Source organism: Nematolebias whitei, chromosome 10 (genome assembly GCF_014905685.2).
Source record: "Nematolebias whitei isolate Nwh7 chromosome 10, NemWhi1, whole genome shotgun sequence".
In the NCBI taxonomy this organism is placed as follows: domain Eukaryota; kingdom Metazoa; phylum Chordata; class Actinopteri; order Cyprinodontiformes; family Rivulidae; genus Nematolebias; species Nematolebias whitei.
In genome coordinates this window covers 22,537,833-22,560,889 of record NC_056507.1, presented here as the reverse complement: position 1 = coordinate 22,560,889, position 23,057 = coordinate 22,537,833, and the positions used below count along the sequence as shown (strand labels likewise).

At 41.7% G+C, this 23,057-nt stretch overlaps 3 protein-coding genes across 3 annotated transcripts in view; 2 read left to right on the top strand and 1 right to left on the bottom strand.

Moving 5' to 3' along the window:
* The first annotated feature begins 2,200 nt into the window (after positions 1–2,200).
* On the top strand, positions 2,201–11,708 carry prr5a (proline rich 5a (renal)). The gene is made up of 11 exons (XM_037682817.1): positions 2,201–2,416; positions 3,326–3,468; positions 6,597–6,722; positions 6,801–6,881; positions 8,456–8,504; positions 8,605–8,662; positions 8,741–8,832; positions 8,947–9,087; positions 9,834–9,969; positions 10,058–10,336; positions 10,419–11,708. Exons 2-11 carry the CDS (start codon positions 3,326–3,328, stop codon positions 10,685–10,687), a joined length of 1,374 nt encoding a protein of 457 aa, XP_037538745.1. The 5' UTR covers positions 2,201–2,416; the 3' UTR covers positions 10,688–11,708.
* A 2,935-nt stretch (positions 11,709–14,643) lies between these two features.
* tmem60 (transmembrane protein 60) lies at positions 14,644–15,284 on the top strand. The gene has a single exon (XM_037682816.1). It carries the CDS (start codon positions 14,670–14,672, stop codon positions 15,075–15,077), a length of 408 nt encoding a protein of 135 aa, XP_037538744.1. The 5' UTR covers positions 14,644–14,669; the 3' UTR covers positions 15,078–15,284.
* A 1,811-nt stretch (positions 15,285–17,095) lies between these two features.
* The window catches only part of LOC119416256 (lysine-specific demethylase RSBN1L), a 17,245-nt gene continuing 11,283 nt past the window's right edge, over positions 17,096–23,057 (bottom strand). Inside the window, exons 4-8 of the mRNA XM_037683466.1 lie at positions 21,251–21,388; positions 20,995–21,137; positions 20,675–20,842; positions 20,454–20,565; positions 17,096–19,384 (exon numbers count right to left, since the gene is read on the bottom strand). Of these exons, the coding sequence (XP_037539394.1) occupies positions 17,852–19,384; positions 20,454–20,565; positions 20,675–20,842; positions 20,995–21,137; positions 21,251–21,388 (2,094 nt within the window). The 3' untranslated portion in view covers positions 17,096–17,851. The remainder of the gene's footprint in view (positions 19,385–20,453; positions 20,566–20,674; positions 20,843–20,994; positions 21,138–21,250; positions 21,389–23,057) is intronic.

Sequence of the window (23,057 nt, the reverse complement as noted above, 5' to 3'; positions counted from 1 at the left end):
GTTAACAAAAATACATTAGAAAACTTACTTGTTATCATTTTAAAGCTTTTCAGTAATCGGTGCATTATAACCAGTACAGTAGTTGTGAACGGCTACATTTTTAATTACTCTCACCTAATTTCTAATTGCCTGGGCACCTTTTTTGTAACTAAAATATTTTACAATCAATTTGAGGGAGGATGGACTGATCCTTATCGATAGACTGATCCTTATTGCCAATCTGACGTAAAAACTTGGAGGCAAATAACTAAAATTACCTGAAGACCGAATTGATTCTGACGAGTTTGGGACTGAAAACATCTCAAAACCATGTTAGAATAAGGGTTGTAAGCTCAATCATACAGGTAGATAGCAACAAAACAAGTTAAATCATGTCATCTGGACTAGTTTAGTGAGAAACGTTTCGTCCCCCATCCAGATCCAGGATGTGAAGTCCACAAAGAGCATACGGACGTAAGAGTTTTTCTGCTCCAGGTGGTTGAGCGCAGTGTGGACCACAGAGGAGATGACATCCTCTGTTGATCGGTTCTCACGGTATGCGTACTGATGAGGGTCCTCGTTGATGGTTGTTTTGATGTGAGAGTCATGACCAGTTTTTCGAAGCATTTAGCGACTATCGGGGTGAGGGCCACTGGCCGATAGTCATTCAGACCAGTCACTGTAATAACTGCCTGTATCCACCATCTCATTCTTTCTGTCACTGTCCAGAGCTCGTGACCACAGGTGGGGGTAGGAACGTAGACTGACCAGTAAACAGAGAGCTTTACCTTATAGCTCAGCTCCCTCTTCACCACAATGGACCGGTACAGATATTTACATTTATATATATATTATTTATATTTATTTATTATATATTATTGTATATATTTATATTTCAGGTACAGGTATTTAAATTTATTTACAAATAATTCACTGTAAAATATGAACATTGAAATCTCCAAAGACTAGCTCTCAGCTAACCTTTAGATACAGTTATTATAGCTCTTCTTTCGATACCAAAGTTCATGCTCATTAATCCAGGTATAAAATCCAACAACAGGTCATCTGGACAGTTTATTTTTTTGCTGAGAGGTTTTGTTCCTCATCCAAAGGACTTCTTCAATCTGAGGAGCCACCAACAAACAAAACTGATTCCCACAAATAAATAAATGTATAAATAAACTGGACTGAATCGAAGAAGTCCTTCGGATGAAACGTCTCAGCAAAAAAATAAACCGTCCACATGACCTGACTGAACATTATTTGATTTTATACCTGGATATTGAGCATGAAATTTGGTGTTTTGAACCACTTTGGCATGACTGTCTCATGGGAGTTGACAGGGGAGAGGGTGGACCGTGTGCCCCAGAGGCCATCTTAGCACCAGCAAACTGTTTTTTCTTCTTCACTGTGGAGTATGCTGTTTGATTGTCTTGTTTGTTGGTGGCTCCTCAGATTGAAGAAGTCCTTTGGATGAAGGACGAAACACCTCAACAAAAAAAAAACCTGCCCACGTGACCTGACTGAACATTGTTGCATTCTTTAACTAGCCTGATGCTTTAGCTAGCATTCAAATACGGTTTAGCTTCTTGCTAGCCTTTTAACTACTGTCAACACTTGCTGTTTAAATTTAAGGGCTGAACGTCAGATAATGTCCAAAATTTACATTTACATTAAATGAAGCGTGGACCAACATATCTACCATTTACCCAGAATGCATTGCAATATAACCCATGTGTCAATAAATAAAAGATAATCTAAAATATTTTTCTGTTTTAGTTTTGTAGCTGAAGTGTTTATCAAATAAGGTCTATTGTTCCAACTAGAGACCATTCATATAAAATACCACAATGAAAACAGTATTTTTAAGCTAAATACCAATGCATAAACATTAAAAACACCTTAGCTGACCAATAAAAGCATCATTTAAATACTGCAAACAGACTAAGGATAGCTAGCACTTTTCTACGGTTAGCTAATGTTTTGCGGTGTTTATCTCGTTTTAGCTTCTTTAATCTTTAGTAGTTTCAGCAGTCGCACTGTATTTTCACAGAAAATGCAATTTCTCTGTTCTATTAAATCCTGCTTCTCCTTTCTTTACAGACAGCTACGATAATGATGACTAGGATATTAGTAATAACAACCACGATGCGCGTCCACGTGGTTTTGCTCGTGCCCGCGTCCAGGTTTAGCTTCTTTTTTTTTTTTTTTTTTTGCATCTCGTCAAAACTAAGCGGGGGGCGAGTCGAAGCGCAGGCGTGGAGCGCGAGCTGAACGAAGGTTTCTTCCTCGTGAATGAACCCCGCACACCTCGTCCGTCTGCACCCTGATGCCCGTGGGGGTGCGCACACCGGCGGGGAACAGCGCAGGAGCCTCCCGCCGATGAGCCGCGGACAGTAGCCCCTTCATCCCGCCGGGAGCGACGCGACCAGGAACGGTGAGTCCGCTCAGAGGAGGCGCGCGCACTCTGCAACTTTGTGTCTTTTATCTACAGCTTTTGTCCATTTTTATTTCTCCCAGCGGTGGTGGTTGTGTTCTCCGCCAGTTTGCTCCGACATTTCCTCCACACATTTGAATAAATATAAATTAAACAAGAAAAAGCAGCTCCACGTCCGCGCGGCGGGCTGCCTGAACACCCCCCCCCCCCCCCCTCCTGTGCGTTAAACCTGGACTCTTCATGTCTGCTCTCATCAATCTGGAAATCTAATCTCAAATTAAGCAGCACGGCTACAATAGTCCACACATGGAGGCGGGAATGAAGCGAATTCAGCCTGAAAAAGGAGCATGGAGAGGATCGGCAGACAGTCAGGGGGGAGGAGGAGGAGAACAAAAGCAGAAATGCCCAGACTGGCGTGGCATTTCATCTGTTAGTCTGGCTGCACATTCAGGCCAGCCTTTCTGAACACCCAGCCTCCATCTTTAAATAATAAAACAGATGAAAGGATGCAGGTTAGTGAAGGGTCTTAGGGGGTCCGGTCCAGCCTGCTCTTCTCCCCCCACAGGGGATGGGGCTTCACTGTACAGTGTGTCCCAGTGGTGGAGCAGCCTGGCCACCCTCAGAGCTGCTTACAGGAACTGCTGCCTCACTCTGATGCGTGTACAAACATGCGTTTCCTCCTTTCTTTCTTCTTCTCCTTCCTCGCCCTCTGATGTAACTTGTGATTCCAGTAAGGCTGGATGTGGAAGTCTTGTTGCTAAACTGCAGGGCCTGGCTGACACCACTTCCGTAAAAAGAAAGGTGACAAATGTGTGGTTTCTGTTCGTTTTGTTCCGCCGTCAGTGCCTCACACTGCGGCCTGTCTGTCATTTTTGACACCAGTTTAACCGTTTCTCCTCCCCTGCTCAGATGCTCGATGGACTCCGGCGGAGGCATGCCTCCCGGTCCTCCCCCCGACCCCTTTCTCTCAACTTTAGCACCTTCTCGGCCCCTCCTCTGAGCCCAGACCTGGACGGCAGCAGCTCCAGTGCCAGCGAGCACCCGATCAGGAGGTAAGGCTCAGCTCCTGCACGGGATTAACATCAACACAACATGATGCATCCTGGGAAATGTGCATGAAATATTCAGTAGTGCTCACATAGAGAGAGAAAAAAAAGAAACAAATCCCACCGTGTCTGGTTTTATTACGCAGCTGAGCTTGGCGTGCGACACACGCCGGCCTGGCGATGATCATCTCCTGGTGGGATGTTGCTTTGTGTGTGCGTGCCCTTTCTGCTCCTCGTGTTTTCAGTTTGTGTGTGAGTGGGCGTGAAGGTGGTCTGTTGTTTACCACCGTGCTGTCAGCAGAGTTTCAGGACTGCGTGGGTTCAAACTCATCAGGGGTTTAAAAAAAAATAATAAAAAATTCAACAAGTCGCTTCTGAAACTACGCAAACATTGTAATTCAGGGTGTTATCAGAAGTATGCACTCAACATTTACAATCAGGCTGCATCTGTGCGCCTGAAATAAATCAGGATTTGGAGACTGTCTGTTGAAGAGGATGTCCCATTTAGAGAGACGGGGCCATAAATCACCATGCAGATACCGTCCTGTGATAGCACCAGATGGGTTTGTAGTGCTCAGCTCAGGACTGCAGGATGCTCTCTCCATAGCTTTTGTACTTCCCTAATCTATTTATTAATTCAGGGGTCTGCAACCTGTGGCTCTGGGGCCACATGCGGCTCTTTAGTCTCTCATCTGTGGCCCTTTGAATATTTGACCTAAATAAACACGATACTGTATTTAATTTTTTCTTTATACCAACAACAGAAAAGGTGAGTTTTAGCAGATTTTTTTTTGGGGGGGTGGGGTCAATTTTCTGTAAATTTGTGAAATATACTACTAGTACAAGGAGTGAAACATTTTCATTACATTTAGTTACTTCATGTATCTATCCTCCAGGATTACAGTGGGATGTTTCCCTCAAAAAAATTAAATAAAAAAAAAAGAATAACTTGTTCAGCAAAATGCCAACATTTTCTGCACACTTTAAATTTATGTTTTATTATTTCAAAATAGTTTACTTAATTTTAAGTCAGAAAAAAAAGACCCACATAAGCCTGCAGAGACTTCCCTACATTTGGTCTTTCCTTTTACCCTAAAATGTCAAAATATCAATAAATGTAAAAAATCATTATATATTTTTATTCTTATAACTGGTCAGAAATCCCTCCTCCAACGACCTTTAAGTGGCCCATGGGCCACTAGTTGATAAGCAGGTTTTGTGGCTCCAGGCATTTTATTTAGGGAGTGAAGTGGCAGAAATGGCTTTTTCAGTCACAAAGGTTGCAGACCCCTTATTAATTATATGTTCTATAGAACACTGAAGAAAATCATGGAAATAGGTTGGTTAGCATATTTTAGTCTTTATATTTTGCTTGCAATGAGGAAGGTTTTTGTTTTATCTTTTAAAATCGGTTGTGAACAGCATTTCTTTAGCCTTTCTGGAATATAGGATTCTTATATATGATTCATCTGCCATAGATTTTTTTCGGCCTGATAAATAAGTTGTGGATGTGCCTGTTCATAAATGCACCCTCGTTACTGTTGTGTTTAAAGTTTTTGTCCTGTGTCTCGTGGCACAGCATTAAAAAAAGACGTGCAAATGATCGTGTGGATCGGTCAGACTTTAGGCCAGGGCTTTAGGTAGTAGTGTTTCTCGCAACATGGATAAAATTCACAAAAGACAAGAAAGAATAGAGAACCCAGTCCTTTACGGAGCTCTACAGCTCAGACAGATTTTGAAACACTATTTAAAAGTTCCACCTGGTCACAGAAAGTTCCACCTGGTCACAGAAAGTAAGACTTTACATCCCTGAACTGGCATTTTAACATCTTTTACAGTTTTTACACAATCACAGTTTAAGTTTTTATGTTTTTTAGTTAATGATGTCAAATTAACTTTACTGTCAAATGCTCAAACCTTTTTTGCAAGTAAACTCTTCTTACTCTCACTACTCTTTTCTGCACACATACAAATTATACATAAGCATTTTAGTCTTTTTTCACTCAGTGTGTCTCTCACTGTTATAAGACTTACGATCTTATAGTCAAATCCCTCCAGAATACGCAGAGCGTGCAGCCAAGCTTCCACAGATTTAAGTATATTTTAGCTCAAATATTCTCTTTTAAACACAAAATGAAGGGTCTTACTTGTCGTATCGTCTACAGGAAACACTGTAGAAACGTAAACATTCACACATGTGCCCATCAGAGCCTTCTGACACTCCCAGATTAAGAAAAAATAATATCTGAATTATAGTTTTCACACAGCGATCGTTTGTTTGAGGTTTACTTTTTAGGCTTCCTGTCTGCCTTTCATTAACTTGGTAGTAGGGAAGGAGAAGCGGGTGTGTGGTTACCGTGGTGACCACCATGAGCCACTCTTGTAGCATTTGCTTTGAGCTTGGTGCTCTTTACATCTCCGATGCAGTCTGTGCATCAAACTGTGACGCCCTTCAGCGTATCTTCACGTGCTTCTTATCTTCACAAAAAGAGCTTCCCGTTAAGAGAAAATTTGTGATAACTTTAAAAAAGAAAACTGCAAGGTCACACATTCAGACAAGTTCCTGTTTGTGCTGTTCTCGTTATCCCGGCCAGCTGTGGAGCAGCAGGAAAACCTCGTTGTTATTGTCCTTGTTATTGTGCTGCTGCTTCCTATCCCAGTTTTCGTCAGTCAATTTAAAAAAACAACACAACTTCCTCCTTCTCCTCCTCCTCCTCTTCACAAGCACAGCAACAGCTTCAGGCCTGCTTACCCTGCAGTTCCTCTGGCATCTGTGCTCTGCATAAATATTTGTTTGCATCAATGGCTGTATTGTAGCGACGGAGAGGCAGAGAAGGAGGGCGAGTCTGCCCCCAGCAGAGCATGTGCCATTGTTTTCTGCTGCTCTGAGAGCTCAGGCGGTGCAGTGACACCGTGCTTCACCTCCCAGCTGGACTCCACCCTTCCTGCGCCGAGCCGCTTCTCTCAGCTTGCACCGGTGTCCTACTTCTTCCCTGTCACTGGCTGCTCTCTGTTTTGTCTGTGTCCTCCCCCTCTCTGTTGAAGTCGTCTCTTCGTCCAGCCATCTTCCTGTCCGTTTATGTCCTGACCTTCTCGTCTCTTCTCTGCCCTTCCTTCGTCTTTTCCCCCATGAGGACTCTGCACCGGCTCAAGTTGATGAGCTCTCCGAGCCTCAGCGAGCTCGGGAAGAGTGAGAAAAGTTCGCCGGAGGACAGAGGGGAGAAGCAAAAGCGGGCCGGAGCCAACGCCACCTGGAACAGGTACACCTGATGGAGCCGGGGTGAGAAAATATGCTGCGTTCAGGACAGTTACTCAGAGAGAAGTTGTGTGTGTTACAGCATCCACAACGCTGTCATAGCGGTCTTCCAGAAGAAAGGCTTGGCTGATAATGAACTTTACACCCTCAACGAAGGCGTCCGGTACGTTCAGAGCTTCTTTACTTCAGACGCCTGATCTCACTTTGTGCTGTAATCTGTGTAATTACCGTCTGTCCTGTTCGCTGCTGACTGCATGTTTTCATGACAGCATGAGTTTGGGTATGATGTGTGCACGGAGGAGTCGTGGTCAGACCTGATATCTCATTATCTTTCAGAACCAGACCCATCGCTTTTATCTGTTAGCTCGCTGTGTTAAAACAAATTTACAGAAATAACACTAACACATTTTGTGAGCACAGAACGCGCCGTCTGATAACGGGCTGAGTTTTGTTTGTTTTTACTATGAAGCACTTCAGTTACGGTTCAAAATGTTACCTTTTAATTCAGGTTTTTACACGTTCCTGAACAACCTTAAGTCATACTTCAGATATTTTCAAATGTGTCTTTGTATAAAGATATAAACAATTACCGTATTTGCCGCCGTACACGTTGCACTGCCATATAAGTTGCATCTATTATGCGTCATCGCTGACCACCCGGAAACGTGGGCCGGTGGGCCAAAGATCGATTGGTTGCCAAATGGTGGCTGCGGAAGCGTGCATGGGAGGACTTTAACAAGAATTTAACAAGATTAACACTTAAAAACAATTATTTGTTTGCTTGAAATTATAGTGAAGATGTGTCTCAGTTTAACTTTTTCTTAATAAATGCACTTTAATGAACGTTTGCTCCAGGAGTTCTGGCGCAAGACAAAGGTGGCTTGTATGGAAAGCCAAGTGTCTCATTAATAGACACTTTTACTTATTAATGAGACACTTGGCTTGCCATAAGGCTTGAGGGCCCTCTAGCGGCTGAAAATGTTAGTGTTCAATATTTTCCATGTCAGAATGAATGAAATCGTCAGATCTCAGCCAAAAATTGGTTTATAAATATGAGGAAAAATGTATTAGTCACTTCGGTGTATAAGTCACAGGACTTACAATTAATGCAAAAAGGTGTGACTTATATGGCGAAAAATACGGTAATATTTTACATTTCACAGCTCTTTAAATGTCCTCGGTTTGGAGAAACGGTGTAATTCTGACCGGATGATGGACACACAAACTGTCAATATGAGAGCCAAGTGTCGCTGCCCTAAATGACCTCAAAATTTCATGTGAGCACAAATTTATAAACCTTCATAACTGTCCCAAAATCTGAGCCTGAGCTCAGTGGGGGAACTGGCTTTAATGGTTCATCTAAATTATGAAATGTCTCTGTTAGCAGATTAGATGTTGATTTTAGTTCAGTGTCAACGTGTTTACTTTTTATTTGTGTTTGTTCTTTTTGTTTTGTAATTTATTGTCTATCATATGACGGTCAATGTGGCCCTCGTTTGATTTGTTCTTATTTATTGTTCTGCACAGAACTTTGGTTCTATGTGGGGTTATTTAAATACTTTGTAATCAAAAGGTAGACTGGATTCAATCAGTGCCAGTTTTACATCATATTGTTATTTATGTAAAACTTTGTTATTTCCAAGTACAGATAGTGGCAGCTAGCTGTAGCACTTCCTGTATTGTTATGAATAACTGGCATGTAGAACAAAGACAAACGTCAGATCTTTGTTGTTCCAGACATCTGTTAAAGACTGAGCTGGGCTCCTTCTTCTCAGAATACCTTCAGGTAAAACATTTCTTACACAACGCCCTCTGGTTATTTAGGAGTATTCACTGAAGAGCAGCATCTTTACGTTACACTCAGGTTTATTGTCGACTCTTCACAGAACCAGCTGCTCACCAAAGGGATGGTCATCCTCCGGGACAAAATAAGGTTCTATGAAGGTATGGTTGAATACAGAGTATTTTATTCTGGACGGCCATGAGTTCCTTCATCTTTCTGTTCCTTCATGATCCACACAGGTCAGAAGTTACTCGACTCACTGGCGGAGACCTGGGACTTTTTCTTCTGCGATGTTCTCTCCATGCTGCAGGCCATTTTTCACCCAATTCAGGTGCACAACCACATGACAGTTTTTATTTTATTTCTCCAGTTATCTGTTTTGCTCAACTTTTCTTTCCCCAAGCTGACGCCTGCTTATCGTAGTTGCTGTTTTCTGTGTCTGCAGGGTAAGGAGCCCTCCGTCAGGCAGCTGGCTCTGCTTCACTTCAGGAACACCATCGTCTTGAGTGTAAAGTTAGAGGACGCCTTGTCTCGCCCGCGGGCCCGCGTGCCCCCCTCTGTCACACAGATGCTGCTTATTCTACAAGTGAGCCTTCAGATCACAAACCACACCTCACTGCTTATTCCATCGATTCGTTTTACTTAAATTTTTCAGAGTCTTGTCACAGTTGCGGTTAAATATCGTGTGCATAACGCTGCTTCTATAAATTTAAAGATGAATTATCATGGGAAGTAGTTGCAGTGAAATAAGTCAGGACAAAGAGTGCAGAACGTATTTATTGCGCCTAATGAAACGAAAGACTCGAGTAAGCATGGATATCTACAAACTCAATAGATGCAGAGCAGGTGCGCTGATTACTACAACGATCAGGTGGAAAGAGGAGGGAGAAAGTGGCACAGATAGACTCTTAAGTTAAAGCAGGATTTTCAGTTCAAAGCTGAGCAGATACTGAAGAGGAGCTTAACAAAAATCCAGATTAACCCCAAAAAAAGACATTAATTCAAGAAACCGACAGGCCGTGACGCAAATAACACTTTATGACTCATTTAAAAAGAACAAACAAATAGAAATAATAATGTACTTCAAAACCTGAAAAAATAAAGCGAGCTTCAATGCATTTGCTCGTTTAGCTTTTTACTAACATGGTTATTTTGAAACCAGCTAACTAACAACCTGCATAAGTTTCTTTACCAGCTGCTCTGCTGGCTGTTTGTCTTTTAATCAGATCTTATAAACAAATAGTTTTTAATCTTAGAGTCCTCAGCATGAAGTGATACATTAGAATGTGATTACATATAAAATTCATATTTTCATGCCCGACTGTACTTCAGGGGGTCCACGAGCCCCGTGGTGTGAATGAGGACTACTTACGGTTGGAGTCTCTGGTTCAGAAGGTGGTCTCGCCCTACCTGGGCACCCATGGGCTTTACTCTGGAAACAAGGCTGAGGATCATTGCTGTGTTTTGGGTCAGTTGGAAACGCTGTAATCACAAGGAGTGTTTGTATCTGTGGTGAAACAAAGTGTATGGTAATAAAACCCACTCTTGTTTTGCAGACAAGCGTTTGCCGTGGGGCTGGCCCAGGTCTGCAGACCAGCCGTCTAAAAACCCCGTGGTACGATCAAAAAGCTACAATATCCCTCTGCTGCTGACCCCGGTGGCCGAGTACGACCCAGACGCCAGCTCGGTCGGCAGCGGAGGAATTCGGCGCCACTCGGCTTGTGAGATGATTTCATGCCTGGAGGAACAAGGACTGGCCTACTCTGACCTGGCCCCGGGCTCGGAGCTGTCAGGTCCCTCCTCTAACAGACTGTGTGTGGGCTCTCAGTTCAACGGTACGACAGATGTTAGCACGTCTGCATCCATCTTGGTTGCGACGATAAAATCCATAATAACCTAGACGTGTTTCCTTCATAGGAGCCGGTGCCTTGGACTTGACTCTGTCGTCTCCCTCCATCCTTCATTCCTCCGGAGCCCTCCACGGCACCGAGGCAACAACGACAGTAACCGATCTCAGCATGGGGGCGTCCTCCACGCCGTCCAGTGTATCATCCAGCCCCGAAACCATAATCGGACAAGTGCTCGAGTCTGCCGGCTCAGACTCAGACGGGATATTCATTGAGTTCCCGCGTCACTCTTCAGAGAACATGGGGCGTAGCCGTGAGAGCAGGCAGAGCACTGTGTAGCTGCGGGGCGTTTAGGGACCCACAGCAAGCCTGTACAAAAATATTTTGAGGGGAACAAACAGCTTCTTACTACATTTCAACCAGTAGGTACCATCTTCCTTTTTATGTTTGTCCAATAACTCCATGGCAGCATTCTTCCACGTGCTCTCACTGGTGAATGAAACCTTTTTAACTCTTAATGTAACGTTTACGCATCTAAAAAAATCATGCATGTTGAGCTACACATGAAGTGGTACTTATGTTGCAGGACTGAATGTGAGTCCCTCCCAAAGTCGACACTTTTATTCCTGATAAAACCAAAATGAACTTGAACTATTAACAGGTAAATGCACCTGTAGCCTCAGCTGCACCGTCAATCTTAATTCTTGGACAGTTAAAGCTTAATGGAGCATCAACAATGTTTTCATCTGCAGCTGAACTTCGTCCCCAGCTACCGATGTGCAATGATGCATGTAGTTTGCCATCGAAAAGTTTTGTACGCAAAAAAAAAGTGTTTTTATGTTATTTATAAGTGAAACAGCATTTCATTAATTCACATCTAAAGAATGGTCTCCAGCAGAAATAACAAACTGAACAAAACTATAAGAGAAATAAAATAAGAGTCTGATTCTTTGTTTAACTCGGATATCTCTAGTGAGGTAGACATCTTTTTCTCCTCTTCAGGAGGGGATCATAAAATGCTACGATTTTCACACGCAGGTTGTATTTGAACACGTTTATCGGTTTGTTTTGTACTTAACGTAATCTGAAACGATGCAGAATTATCCTGCTTTGCTTTTCCACGTCGACTTTGAGGAGTTTGAGGAAAATACACGTGAAAGTTTTTTGTTTACATTTGACAAAAACAGGAAAATTTCAACTGAATGTCGTCTCACTGTATTTTGCACCACCACTACCATGTAAATAAAAATGGATTTGTTTTTTTTAAGATGACTAGATAATGTAAAGTGAACATTTCTTGTAAGTTTAATTGAATTGTTAACAAGGGCTTTTTTAATGAATCTTTTTTTAATGATGTTTTACCTCAAGCGTTTTGTACTGCCTTTTTTGACAATCTATGATGTCTATGGAGTTGTACTTTGTAATTTGTTACACTAGCCCAGTAAAAAATTAAATGCATTTGAATGATGTTTTTAAAAAAAGGAATATCTCGTGCTTTTAAAGTGATCTGTTATGAAAAGGGAGTTAAATTTGCCAAATATAAGTAGCCACATATATAGGCTTCTTGTAGATTTTTATTGTCCTCCATCAAAAAAAAAAAGTGGATAGTTATAGTTTTGCCCATGTCTTTGTTAGCAAAATATCTCATTAACCAATAGACACAGTTATGTAGTGATACACATGAGGTACGTGTCACTTGTTGTATGACAAATATATGGATATATATTTATGCATACTTTTCACGAGTTCTTCATTTTTCTGACTGTAAATGTCGTGCATTGAATTTAACAGAAATGTGAACGAGAGACGTTATTTATCTTTGACCCATCAAATGAATGGAATCATTTATTTTCAAAATCAAAGTTTAACATCAAACATTTACATTAATTTGGCAAAATATGAAAATAATAACAGACAGTTTCACAGAAAATGAACTTCAAATCACTCGGCGGTGATTTGAGGACTTTGCTTAAGATATTTCTAAAATATCTGTACTGATTTATGAGAGAGAGGTGGGTTTTAGAGTGAAAGGAGATTATCTTACAGAGAACTGTGTGAGGGAAGTTTAATCTGTTTAACCAGAAATTGCACGCTTCGTCAGATCCTCAGCTTCTCACGGTACACTTGGTCAAAATAGAACCATCTACCTGTTGACGATGAATCAGCGTTGGATGTAGTTCCTTTCTGACTCGTTTCAGCGTCTCCGTCGAGAGCTACCAAACCTTCAGAAAGTCGTGCGTTGATTAGCTCAAAACAGACTTATAATCCCAAACGTCCCTGGTTCTTCATAACTCCAAACTCTTCATAACCGGCTGCACTCTCAATCTGCTCATTCTGTTGGACTATCGGACCTGTTGTCAGCTCTCATTCCAACATCTCTCAGAACTCTCATTCTCTTGGAATTCTGGAATTCATAATTCTCTAAACTCCATTCTCTTCTCCATGAACTGAGAAGTTGCCACATTTTATTTGGGTCGACTTCCTGTTCAATTTAGAGCTTTCTGATTCGTGGAAGGACCAGAAAGAGGAGTGGATTTGTGACGTAAGATGTTATCATAAGTCAAGGATTGTTTACAACATACAGAAAAGATTATTTCAGCAACAGCAGACTTCGTGGAGTCTCACACTTTGTAATCTTTTCAAATAGTAAAACATGACATTTTTCTCGGTAAACATTTTAGTTGACCGAAAACCAACCTTTAACATACTTACGACAGCTTGCTCATTTCAGACAGAAAATCAAGAAAGGCATATTCAAGTGATTTCTTCTCTGAATGAGGAACAAAAATCATTACTTACTGTTTATGTAAAATAAAAATTAGTAGTTCTTTTCAACCTGTAAAGCATTGAGTGAACTAACACAATTTGATTATCAAAACATTTGTAAGACAGTAATGATTATAAAGAATTGTCTTTTCTGCTTGATTAATTCAAGAAAGAAAGTTCATCAGATGGCCCAGACTTATTCAGATCAATGAAAATAACAGTCTCTGTCCATCTGGTAGATTTGAGGTTATCTGGTTCACTACAGTTATGAAACTCAGAAAGTAACCACTGGATGAACATCTGATTTAACATTTAGTGTCAGCCCAATATAAGATGGCTGCCACAGCTAAATAACCTGAAAAAAAAATAAAATAATTGGCTACCACTCAGCCAGTTTAACAAATTATGACCTGAAACTTGGTGTGGTAGTAGATGAGACTAATCCCATCCACATAGCTTGAGTGCTAACAGATTGTCCATGATCTTTATTTTAAAATTAGCTCATAACTGGAGTTACCCGTCTGTCTGTTGGCAAAATGTACAGATGTTAATGAAAATTTCAGAATATATAACATCGACAGCTGATTAACCTTCGAAGTCTGTCCAATTCAACATGGCCACCACAGCTTATCAGCATTGTCAAACACATAAAAGGCTATAATTCATTCAGTGTTAAAGATATTACACTAATGTTGTAGATGAAAGTCATACCCAAAATGAACTTAAATGTACTCCACTTTTCAGTAGTACCTGTTGGCATCAATTTAAGGGCTGATATAGACCTTTATTTATTTTTACATTGTTTTAGTGGAGCGCCCTGAATAAGAGTTTATTTAATTGTTTGTGTTGACTGGTTTTATGCCTAATTTAAAAAGATAAACAAACTAAATATTTTCTATCAAACCCTTGTAGCTCCATGAGCATCAATAACTAAAGATTATTAGTAATAATTTCTAGTTTTGATCATTACAATAATAATACAAACAGGACATCCACTCATATCCACTGCTTTTAATAAAAAACGAAGGTTAACGTTGTTTCCTTTAAACAAGGCATTTACTCTAAAGGCTGTGGGAAATTTATAGTTTGTTTTGAGTTTTATAAAAATAAGAATCAGCGGGTGAGCCATGCTTTTAGTTTGAAAAGAAGCACCGGAAATCATTCGTTAGGTGAAAAAAAAAGCCCTCCTTTTGAAAATACAAACCGGAAGTTATGTAATAGGTTTTAGCTAGTAGCTAACATTTACGGCGTAGTTATTTGGCTTTTAAAACTAAATGTATCGTCCGTGTTTCTGCCGAAGTGTTTTTGTTTTAAAGTGTGGTTTTAAGAGAACAAGCCGACTCTCCGGTAAGATGTCTGAGCCTTGTTGTTGTGACTAGTTCAGGTTTGTGCTAATGCTAAGTGGAGTTCATGGATTTTTTTTCTACGTCTAAACTTTGGTGCTGGACTTATTTGTTATCTTCCGCCACGTGGTTAGTGTAGAGAAAAATAAATTTCTACTTTCAGGTCTCTGTTTGCTGTCTGAGGACCCTGGCTTGTGGCCACAACGTCCTAGATGAAGATGTCCCTGGCTCAGCGGGTCCTCCTCTCCTGGATCTTTGCCCTGATCTTCCTCATCATGCTGGTCCTCAAGCTGGACTCCAAAATCCACTGGAACTGGTTTCTAATCTTCCTTCCCGTGTGGACCTTTGACACCATCCTCATCCTGATGCTGATCGTGAAGATGGCAGGGCGCTGCATGCCGGACTTTGACCCCAGAGATGGAGAGCAAAGCCTGAAGAGGAGGATCTGGTACCTGGCGGCTCTGCTGCTGAAGCTGGCCTTCTGTCTGACTCTGTGCACCCGCCTGGAGGAGCTCGTCCCCAACATGCTGCTCAGTGTGGTGTGTGTCCCTCTGTGGATGCTGCTGGGTGGAGCACTGGTGGAACTGGGACTCAGTGTTTTTCACTTCAGGAGGGACTGAACTGAGGATCTTTATAAATCGGACTCAACTGAGAGATGATTCAGTCGATCAGGGTGAAATCTGCTGTTACTGCCTAATTACCGTGGCAACGGGTTACAGTTTGGAGCTCCATCCTTTTCTCCAACACCAGGGACTTATTTTGTGTTGTTCTCACTTTAAATTATAGATTTTAAATATACAAGTTAAAAAAAATAAATAAATAGACATTACCGTATTTTTCACCCTATAAGTCGTGTTTTTTTTTTTCATAATTTGCATGCCCTGCGACTTGTAGGGCGGAGCGACGTTTACGACAGAAAATACGGTACTTTTTTGGATTTGCATCGCTGATTTTTGTTCATATCGGGGTTATAGTTAAAGCGTTTAACTGGCGCTGTGATCCAAAATAAGCATCTACACAAGACCCTCTACAGCTCATCTTGTGCCTCAGAATTTGTGATCTCACTTAAAAAACCTCTGTCAGTAGTAACACTATTTGAAAGTAAGTACCGGTAAGTAAACTTGTTTTATTTTCTGTATCATTTTCAACTTAACTGCAGTTGGCGTTCTTGTAGATGCAGCACACAACATGCACTTTTACATCTGAAAATATTTGAACACAGACGCGGTCACATCTGGTCATGATGTGGTTTCATGAATAGTCTTACAGTTTTGACTCCTAACATTGTTTTTATGGCTGTTTACATCAAGACTGAAGGAAAGGAATTAGAAATGACATCTCTTTGATATGTGAAACCCCACTTTTTCTTTATTGTTTCAGATGTTAACTTAAAAGAATAAAACGCTAAAAACCATATTGCTGAAAGTCTGCTCCCCAGTGGTTTTCACTAGGGGCGGGGCTATGGGAGGCCCTGTCTGAGTTTGGCTCCGCCCATTTCATCAGGCCCGCCCACTAAAGAAAGAAAAGTACATGGGCTACCAATTAAATAACCTTAGTAATTATTTTAAATATTGTTTATTTTAAAACTTTATATCATCTGAAATAGATGTATAGTATAAATTTTATTCTATTTGGCAAATGTGCTGGTTCGTTTGGTGCAATAAGACTTATCTGAATAAAGTTTGTTATAAGTCAAGAGTTGATTGGTTTGATTGTAAGGACTGCTGATGTATATCTAGAGCAGAGGATCCCAAAGTTGGGATCAGGGCCCCCATCATCTCTACAAAAGTGCCTCTTTATGAACCAAGTTGAATTTGGGAGTCTGCATTAACATTAAGGAAAAGTGCCCAAGTAAGTTTTTTTTACATCTAATTTGCTGGGTAGTGGTGACATTTAAAATTGAGACTGATCAAAGCACACTTAATTGTAAGTGAAGAAATTCTGCTAATTTTCGTGACATGACAGGTTCCAACTTTTCACTGTTCAGTGTAAATAATTCAACCTAGAAATGCTTTTAATGCCTTTAAAGATTGTGATCTGAATATTGCTTGAAACATTTTTAAGCTATTTCAAATTAAATAAACCTTACAAAAAACATTAATGGGGCAGTCAAGTTTCTGCAGCTGTTTTGTGGGTTAGAAGCTGAAAGTTAGGAACAAAGATGACACACAAGTAAATCTTTTTCCAGTTTATTTTACAAGTGCCCCGCCCCCCACCTTCAGTCGGGCCCACCTGTAATGTCCTGTCAGGGTCTCGTTCTGGTCTGTACATCCTCACAGTCCGGTCTGAGTTGTTCATGGGTCAGCACACTCGGAAGTTTAAAGCAGTAGTTTTAGGTACGAACAAACCCATTCTTATTTATCTCATCTTGTTTGTGAAATATTTAGGTTTTAGTTTAGTTTTTCAGATCAGTTTTATCAGGCTGGAATCAGGGGACTGGATCATGGACTGTAGAATGTTTTCACCATTACTACATGCTTAAAAATTCATTCAAATTATTAAATTTTGTTTGCTTTTCCTCCCATTGGTGGTGGAGTGTTCCTAAAATTAAAAAAAATGCTACTGCTAACATCCCCAAAATTAGATTTTTGTGTGTTAAATGTAAACACAAAACTGGAGACGTTCAGTGACTTATTAATCATTTTTGAACCATTTATTGGAGAGGCTCTAATCAAGAGTATAAATCACACTACCAAGTCTTATCTTAGGAAATAAAATGTATTTACAACAGAATTTCCCCCCACATACATTGGTTTCAAATAAAAACAGACAGTAAATGATATAAATAAGTTCTATGGAAAATAAAACTCGTCTTACAAAAAATATATGCAATTTCTGTATACATTTCTCACATTGGTGCTAATAACATCTATACTGTACAGTTTTGGTACATACAGTATTATTTACAGCCCTGTGTGAGTCAAACCGTTCAGTCTGAAAACAACTATGGTACTAGCTCTGGTTTCGGAGTGTTAGAAACAAGAAAAAGAAACTTTTAGCTCTGCGACTTGCTGATCTATTCCCAACAGTGTTTAATTAATAAAGCAGGAAGTTTTTGTTTTCAGATTGGCTAGACGGGTACCTAAAACAAGCTTTCAGTGAAGCCAAGTGCTGCACAGGCACTGATGCGTGGGTCACATAACATTTGATATAAAGCCTACATACATCTGCTAACAAACAGGAAGTGATCTGTTTAGCTTACATTCTTAAGGCCTGTTAAAATACCTGCGGGGCTCATCTTTGATTCAGAGCGTCACACGAACATCGCGAGTCAAAAGTAGCAACGCTTGAAACTTTGTTGCAGCTTAAAGCGTGCCGAAGTCTGAAAGGAAGATGAACTTGGAAATATTTTTAAACCTTGCTGTAAGTTGTACAGTAAAAACAGACAAGACATTCATAGTAAGAAGTCTTTTTGCGTTTGGTGCGCGTGTGTTTTCAGAGGCTGTTTTATCGAGTGCTGCTGTGGTCCAGTGTCCTGTAGCGTCGACGCAGGTTTTCCCAGCGACAAGTCCTTTACTTTTAGTCCTTTAGAGGAAACCATAGTCCGCGAGTCTGATCCAGACTTGGAGGAAGAACCTCGAGAGTCACTGTGATGCTGAGCTTTAGGTCTGATGTCTGAGAGGGAAAAGGCCAATGTTTGGTGAGCCTCCATCGGTTTGAAGAGGTCAAAGGTGAAGAGCGTCCGTGCTGGTTTGGGTTCCGTCTGAGAAGAACCACAAACGGGCTTTTTCTTTTCCTCCTTGCTGCTGACATCTTTCTCCTTCTTGCAGTCTTTTTTAACATGGAGGGTTGCTTGCTTGTGGGTTTTGCCGTCCTCCCTTCTCGACGTGTTGCCATCCTTTCCCTCCCTGTGGCCGATCTTTTCCTTCTTCCCGTGCGAAGACTTGTGTTTGTGTGGCCACGAGTCTCGAGCCTCCTCTGTGTCCGAGCGTGAAAGAGGCGCCACTTGTGAGCCTCCCCGGTCTTTATCGTGCTCCTTCTCTCTCCTGATGCTGGGTTGTGTTTTGGAGTCGAACTTGTCGTCCCTCTGAGCAGCAGAGTTTTTACTGCCCTCTCTGGTTCGCTCTTCATCCTCCTTTTTCTTTATCTGCAGTAAAGTGCTGCTCTCTTTGACCCTCTCCTTGTCTCGTTCTTTTCCTCGATCTTTCTTCTCCTTCTCCTTACTCCTGTCCTTCTTTTCTTTAGTCCTTTCCTTCTCATCTCTCTCTCTCTTTCCTTTATCCTTTTCTTTTTTGATTAGTGGTGTGCTGTAAGTGCTTCCTGTACCATCTTTACTCTTCTCTTTGACAACCTGACACGTCTTTTGCAGCCGCTCTTCCTCCACGTCGCTTTCTTTCCTGATCTGTGAGGACTTTGATGCGCCGCCCTCCCCTGGACTCCTCTGCAGTGTTTGAGAAGAGTCTGCACCTCCTTTACCGTCCTCTTTCACGTCTTCCTCAGCTTTAGTTTCCATTGGTGTACGTTTGAATAGAACCTCGTCTCTCTTGTTCTCGACCGAGGGCAGCGGCTGCGTTGCTGACGGCTCCGGCTCCCCTCCGTCGTCTCGCTCTTCCTCCTTGAAATTCTGTATTGGCGTTTGCAAAGGAGGCTCCTCCCTTTTCTCCACCTCCTCCACCTTCATTACTGTCTGCAGAGCAAGGTCACACTTACTCCTCTCTTCCTCCTCGTCGTCTTCCTCCTCTTTGATGATGAGCGCCGTGTCTCTTGGTGCACACTTATCCTCTTCATTCACCTCCTCCTCATGTTGGTGATACAGTTTGAGCCTGATGTGCCAGGCCAGACTGCAGACGGCAGACACCGTCTTGAACTGGTGGACGACTCCTCTGGGGATGAAGTAGATGTCGTTGTGGTACAGCTGGATTCGGGCGTATCGGATCCCTTCCCTCCTCAGCTGGTTCAGCTTAGCGTCGTCAATCCACTGCACACACTGTGGACACAGGAACAGTGACGTTCAGACATTTCGATTTCTTCAAAACATTTCGGTGTGGTAAACGATAAGAACAGGGATCGATATAACAAGTATCACATACAACATCCGACATGTTAGGAGTCTGTAGACTGGCGGTGTATTTATTTTTAATGTTATGAAACAGGCGTTTAAACACTAATACTTCTTCAGCCTCATAGATATCGTCGTCCTTTTTTTTGTTGTTGACATCAGACACCTGACACTGCTGTTCCTTTAGGTGATCCAGGACACGTGTCCCACAGTCAGGTGCACAGATCACAGGACGCTTCTTTAATGAAATACGAGCTGTAGCTTTGTCTGTCTTACTAAGCTTAGGAGAAGAAAAAGCACCGTTTGCATTTTAACTGCCAAGTTATTGTTCTGGGGAATAAATAAATCTGAAGAGCTTGAAGCAGGTGCAGTGCAAGGTTGTTTGCACGGGTTATTCCAAATATTGCAACTTATGTACGCAAGACACAGCTGCGCAGCGGTCGAAATGGTTTTGTTCCCACTTTTAAACAACTCCAACTCCTTAAAGCATTTCTGATGTGGAGCATGTTGTGGGCTTGACTGGACACGCAGCATCTGTCCTGTATTTATTTTACCCCAATATCTCTTCGTTCACTGTCCACTCCCCAAACTTTCTAGTTCACCTTCACATCTTGGACTTTCTGTTCGACTCATCTACTCTGTGCCAAACCACAAACAGATCCCAGAAAGACTTTCATGGTTTAAACAAACAACGAACTGTGAGCCCTCCTAACACAGAATCAGACATGTTGTGAATCATCCTGCAAACCGGACAGGAACTGACTGCCACATCCCTTTATTAATTATATTTGCTCACTTCTTAGCCTCTGAAACTTTTATCTAGCTGCTATCTTAGTTTGTCTGGTTTAATGCAGACCAGGTCATGTAAAGTTTGTTTATCAGAACTTATGGACTGAAAACCTGCAGCATCATGACACTAGCACGAGTAAGTTCAAACAAACACTTATTTCTATTATACTTGTGCTGTTAAACGTGACTGAGGAATAATCAGACCCACCTGAGACAGCGGGGGTTCATGGAGGTCCAGCTGCAGCCTCATGACCACATCTGGAAAATCTCCAGCGTGGAAACACACCACGTCTTTGGTGATCCGAGCAGGAGCATCACAGCTGTAAGACAACACACCAAACCCCGTTCAAAGATGTGATCTCGAATCTGATCACAGGTAAAAAGAAACGAGCCGTTTTTATTCCAAGTAAAATGTCCCATTGCACTCACTCCTCTCCACAGCGCACAGCCTTCAGCACGCCGACAGCAGCAGTAGTTTGTCGCTCGAAGCCCTGACCGATGTGGTCAGCGTGCGCTCTCGTTCGGTCCTCAAACAGCATCTCTCTGGGCTCACTGGTTCTGGGTAGATACTGCAGGTTCTTTATCTCATTAGTGGACCTGGAATGTTCACAGCAGTCAGGATTTACGCAAAGCATGTGAAAGCTCCTAAACACAGCATGTTCCTAAAAACCATCATGTGCACGTGAAAATATTTGATTATTAAGGAGAGACTCCATGATGCACATCTGGAGCGTGTGAACTCTGCACACCTTTTCCTTTTGAAGGGTGACTTCGGCATGTCTGCCATTGGGATCATCTGTTCTCCTGGCCTGACCCACATGATGGGGCCGTCGTCGCTCTCTCTTGGGCTCTGCAGCCGCAGACTGGAGAACGTTCCCCAGGGCAGAGTTCTCTGCAGGAACACAGGACGAGAAACTTCAGGTTACACAACATAACACAGCGACACAAAACAGATGTCGACACATCTGTTTTGATGTAAAGACACACAGATATGAGTGAACTCACCACCAGGAAGGGGGATTCTTCTAACAAGTGGATGAACTCCGGGAAGTAGTCTCCAACCTCTTCATCCACAGCGCCGACCAGGCTGACCTGCCGCATGGCTCCAGCTCGGTACGTTCCCTTGGAATACGTCCGCTTCACCTGCAGGAGACACCACGGGTCAGAACCAGCAGGTAACACATCTGATTCTAATAGATTCTGACATCCAGCTGACTGCCACATGAGACATTCTTCAACCATCTTCTTGAAGAAAAGGCCGGTGCTGCATGCTCTTCAAACCAACGGTGTGACCTTTCCGGAGCACCTGCCTTTAATAATGCACCGGAAAATCTTTACATGTATTTTTTTAAAAGACAAAAAATGTCAGCACAAGATGAATGCACGATAAGCTACTGGTACTCAAAAAACATGACCCATGCTGCAAAATGAGTCGGACTGAGCGCACGCTGCAGTGAAAAACTGTGAAAATATTCATTGTTGCTGTAACTGAATTTTTGTGTTTGAATCCTTAAAGACATCATGTCCAGTATGCAAGTCTTCCTAATTTACATTTTAAACCAAGCTGTAAAACAAGTATGCTTTTAGAAATAATCCATTTACGGTCATTTCCTTTGAAAAGACCATTTTTCTCTGCCAGCTCCCATAGCACTGGAAAATCCCTTCGTATAATGCTTGGCTTCATTGTCAAGTTGTCAGATTCGCCTTTTAAATACACAACTGTAATTATTGATACATTTTTCAACCAATAAAAATTGAGTTTTCAAACCAGCACTTTTATAAACTGAGCTCGTTAGCAGGTGATAAATTTGACTAATTTTAACAATTAAACTATTTTAAACTCAATAATAAAACATTTCTTATCGAGAATAATTGGACGAATGTAGACTCAATAAGCATTAGACTCATGTCACATATGCTTAAAACAAATATTTTACAACAGAGACGCACTCGGACATCAGCTTGAGACCAGTAGCAGCTGGTATCAGCCTGATGGGCCAGGACCAGTGATCGGATGATTTTACACATAAAATTGTCATGTTTCTAAAGCCACAGATGTTATTATAATTATTTAACAGTGCATTGCAATAATATTGCGATGTGATAAAACGAGACTTTCTAATAGCAAAGGCTGCAATTTGACTGGTCATGTGAACTGGTTACGTGACTTGCGAGTGAGCAGAGCAAAGCGGAGCAGGAGTCAACACTGCACTTTAACCGGTTGCACAATGGCGTCAGGCTCGACAGAAACTGATACATCTGAAAGTTTGGTACCAAAGAGGAGCAGCACGTCCGTTGTTTGGAATTATTTTGGCTGTAAAAATGAAGATGCTGTGCAACCACATGAACTGTGCAGAACCTGCCTTGCTGCTGTTGCTACCTCTCGAGGTAACACCACAAATCTTTAACAACACTTAAAAAAACACCACAAAGCCATTTACGATAGTTGCATGACTAGAATGCCAACGACCGGTGCTTCATCTTCAAATAAGCAATGTACCAGCCGACAAGGATCATTGCCGAACTGTTCGAAGGCATTACTCCGTATGAACATAATTCGAAATGGTACGTGGAAACAACTTGAGCAGTAATAGAGTTCATAGCGAAAGACATGATTCCTATTAATATAGTGACCGATAGTGGCGCTGAGGGTCCCATCCCAGTGGATTTTGGATCAAGTAGATGCCATTTACACAAGGTTTGTTTTCTCAGTCATCCAGGTATATAACAACAAAAAAGGTTGAATCATGTCATCTGGACTTCGTTTTTTTTTTTTGTTAAAAAGAAACGTTTCGCCCCTCATCCAAGAGGC